This window comes from Amphimedon queenslandica, unplaced genomic scaffold (genome assembly GCF_000090795.2).
Source record: "Amphimedon queenslandica unplaced genomic scaffold, v1.1 AMPQUscaffold_13216, whole genome shotgun sequence".
Taxonomy (NCBI): Eukaryota; Metazoa; Porifera; class Demospongiae; order Haplosclerida; family Niphatidae; genus Amphimedon; species Amphimedon queenslandica.
The window spans coordinates 62,752-66,596 of NW_003546548.1; the positions used below are offsets into that span (position 1 = coordinate 62,752).

The 3,845-nt window shown below is 34.4% G+C and overlaps 1 protein-coding gene across 1 annotated transcript in view; it reads right to left on the bottom strand.

Moving 5' to 3' along the window:
* LOC109584356 (tankyrase-like) overlaps positions 1–3,845 on the bottom strand; it is an 11,103-nt gene that overhangs the window by 1,892 nt on the left and 5,366 nt on the right. Inside the window, exons 10-11 of the mRNA XM_020000073.1 lie at positions 2,438–2,545; positions 2,256–2,324 (exon numbers count right to left, since the gene is read on the bottom strand). Of these exons, the coding sequence (XP_019855632.1) occupies positions 2,256–2,324; positions 2,438–2,545 (177 nt within the window). The remainder of the gene's footprint in view (positions 1–2,255; positions 2,325–2,437; positions 2,546–3,845) is intronic.

Consider the following 3,845-nt stretch of genomic DNA (forward strand, 5'->3'; position numbering starts at 1 on the left):
GCTGTTGTCAAGTTCATAATTATCATTGCATATCATAAGTCATAACATTAATTAATTGTTTATTTTTTAAAGCAAAATAAAATAACACACTTGATAAAACAGTAACATGTAAAATCAATACCTTCTTTTAGCTGGAAACCTCCACTAAAGTATTGCAGTAAGTTGATTCCAAGCATAGCTTGGTAAAAATAACTTGCTTCTTCCAGAGCTGCAGATCTGAGCATGCACGACCACACCCAAATTTTGGAGCACATGGCAAGCTTCTTAATTAACAAAATGGCGGCATGCAGCTAAGTGGCTCGATCCAGCAGTCACAGTATCACCTTTTCATCACTTGAAGAATGATCTGATGGGACATGGACCTGCGCATAGACTGTTGGAGTAGATTGGTGTAAGAATTATCCTTGTAGCACCAACCAATACTGAGATACACACCGACAACTGGATTGACAGGACTTCTGACTTGATGATGAAGATGAAAAAAGGTGGTACCAATGGAGTCCTCTGGTCAAGATGATGTCCTCTAAGAAGTCTGGTAAGCATAGGAGCTCGTTTTCCCGGTATAGCAAGGCTGCAAAAGTCGTGACAGCCATTTTGTTTGGGGGGTGAATCCTACCTTAGTAACGCTACCGCGTTACTAATGTATACTTTTGTGGATTTAATTTTCACAAATTTATGCTGTCTCCCATCTTGTACCGTACTAATTTGATTTTTGCAGATGTAATTTTCGCGAATCTTTCAAAAATTGCAAAATCTGCGAAATTTATAGCACTAAAAAAGGTGCCCTATGGTATAGTGTAATGAGTATCAAATGATTATAATTTTACTCTAACCTGAAAGGGTTGAAAGCGTTCCATAGTCTACATATAATAAAGTATAATGCTAACAATGAATGAAACAATAAAGTTCCTTACTGGTGCTATAATGTATAATTTATGATTTAGGCAAAATGGCAGTGTTGTCATAAAGTATGACTATTCTTAATGTGCAGGCTTACATGTAATTTGTATCACTATTATAAACTACACATTTTAGTGGTGTAAATCATATTTGTAATTATGACCTTAATAAAATTCAGTTAACAGTCTTAATATAGTTTGACAGTATTAATTTTTTTTGCTGAACTTTTTTCAAGTACACTTTATACAAGTATATTTTTGTTAAATGAGCCACAAAACTTGGTAACAAATTTAACTCTCTTTTAAATGCATGGCTTGCACTGCTATACCATGCATAGGAGTCATAAACAAGAGGGTGACTTGAGCTCAGGCCTTTTCACATTTGTCTACTTTAGATCCAGAATTTCAACCTACTAAAATAGAATCCTCTTTGGTTGTGTTTAAACTAAGCTATACTTTAAAAGAATTAAAAGTGAATTAAACTGCATTGGCTTCTACAGGTTATAAATATTATTTTAATTAAGATTAATCAATCCACTTCAAACCACCTCTGGATGTGGATTGACTGAATCTAGCTTCAATCCTGATTCAAGACAAGTGTGAACAAGCTAATCCTGGATTTTATTTTAATTCTGGATCCAAAGTGGACAAGTGTGAAACAGTGGCGGATCTGGGCCCGGGCCTAGACGGGCCATGGCCCGGGCATCAGAAGTCAGTAATGAGATTCATTAGATGCAATGTAAACAATTCCCTGCCTCAAGTTTTGATAAAGCAAACCACAAGCCACACCAGAGTACTTAAGTGCTTGAAGAGCATTATAAGCACAGCATAGATGAGGAAATTGTTGAAACCCATCATAAAAATGGCCAAAAGATGCATAACCATAAAATAACTAGTTGAAAAGTGGACACACCCACTTCCTGGCCCTACCATTAACTTGCACCCAGATCCGCCACTGGTGTGAAAAGCCTTTAATATAGGGCCTGTTGTTTCAATTGCGACTATATATGATAAAAATTCTGATCTTGCTTATTTAGACCTTGTGATGCTTTGATGTACAAAATTTGACACTCTTACTGCTTTGATCTTGAAGTTAATTTTAAAAGGTTTGGTCCTTGATCTTGACGTTTACTACAGTAAGTCTTAGATGTATGTGTTCATTTAACTGCAATTGACCTTTTTGATTTTGATTTGATCACAGTCACAGAGTTGCAGGTAAAACAACAGGCTTTATTTGGTATAAAAAATGACACCAAAATAATTAAAAACTAGAAATTTGTTTTAAATAGACTATACAAAAAATAATTTATTAGTAAATTACATAGTTATTTTGGTTGTTACTTAACATTTTCTTACTTTTCGCATCTTAGTGATGATTAATAACTCAGTAATTTCAGATCTAGATAGCTCAGGATTGATACAATACTACATAAAAGTAATAAGCAAAACATTCTCATAGCATTTAGTAAACAATACAATAATGCTGTTAAGAGGTGAATCAACTTCAAAATTTGATTGTTGACCTCTAAAATACTTACTTTCTCACAAGCAGCAGTCACATCAGCTTGACCTTTAGTAATCAATAATTTGATAACTTCAGTTGATTCACCTTTTTCAATTGCTAGTAACAGAGGAGTGTTACCATACTAGATAAATAAATAATAAAAAACTTAATACAATGTGAGGTTATAGTTAACTAGCTACTAAAAACAACAAAAGTTTTTAAAAATCTCTTTTGCAAAATTACTGTTAAGCTGAACTTTATTTTATAAGAATCACATTTTAGATAACAAGAAATGTAACATTAAAACTACATGCATATAATGGACAATTTGAGATGAAGTATGTGCTGGGCTAAAATATGCTGGGAGATTATACTTATTATACCATGGTGAGTGGGTGGTTACCATGGAAACCTTTGATGTTTAGCTGGAGTTATATGCCCATAACCACCCTGCAGACAGTGTGGGTTTTCACAGTTTACACAAGAACAATACTGCATTGGTATCACAGTTTACATAAGAACAATACTGCAATACTTTACCATGGCATAAGTCAGATACATCCCTGTCTGGAGGTGGTTATGGGTACATAACTAGGGACACACACATTATTCGGGAATTTCTTTTGGAATAATGGGTGTGAAATTTAGAGAAAGAATAATGGGTTAAAATTTGCCTGCCTAGATCATGTGATCAATTTAACCCTTTCAATACTGCATGAGCATGTGTCTGCAAACAGTACAGTATAATTTAACAGCACTTTACAGCAACAGCAATGAGTAACTCCACTGGAAATAATACTGAACAGATTTCAGGACACTCAAAGTAATTCACTTGAGGATTACATTGAGTCATCAGTAGTGTTACAATATAACCATGAATGATGATATTAATAATCAAAATGAATTTTTGGTATTATCAGAGCATAATAATAGGAATAATGGGCCAAAAAGGAGAGAATAATGGGATTGAGGAAGAGAATTGAAGAATAGAATTATAGGGTTGAAAAAAAGAATAATGTGCATGTCCCTATACATAACTCCCTCGAGATAAGTGGTCTCGGGCTACGCCCTCGACCACTTATCTCGCGGGAGTTATGTACCCATAACCACCTCCAGACAGGGATGTATCCTACACATACCCATGTAGCTCCAAATTTTTGTCAGTCAAAAATTTTGTCAAAATCTTAATTTCTTGTTAAAATTAATTTTTGTCAATAAAATTGTGAGTTATAAATCCACATATTACCCACGTGGAACAAAAACTAGTCAGATGATATTTTTTACCTTTGGAGCCATACGGTATACATGTGGGAGAGTCAGTAATAGTTAATAGTGTAAAAGTACATGTATAAAGTACAAAGTATTACATAGGCAAAATGCATGTACATGGCAAGTTGGCAACCTTACTTTATCCACAACATCAGTTCTAGCTCCATTAGTTA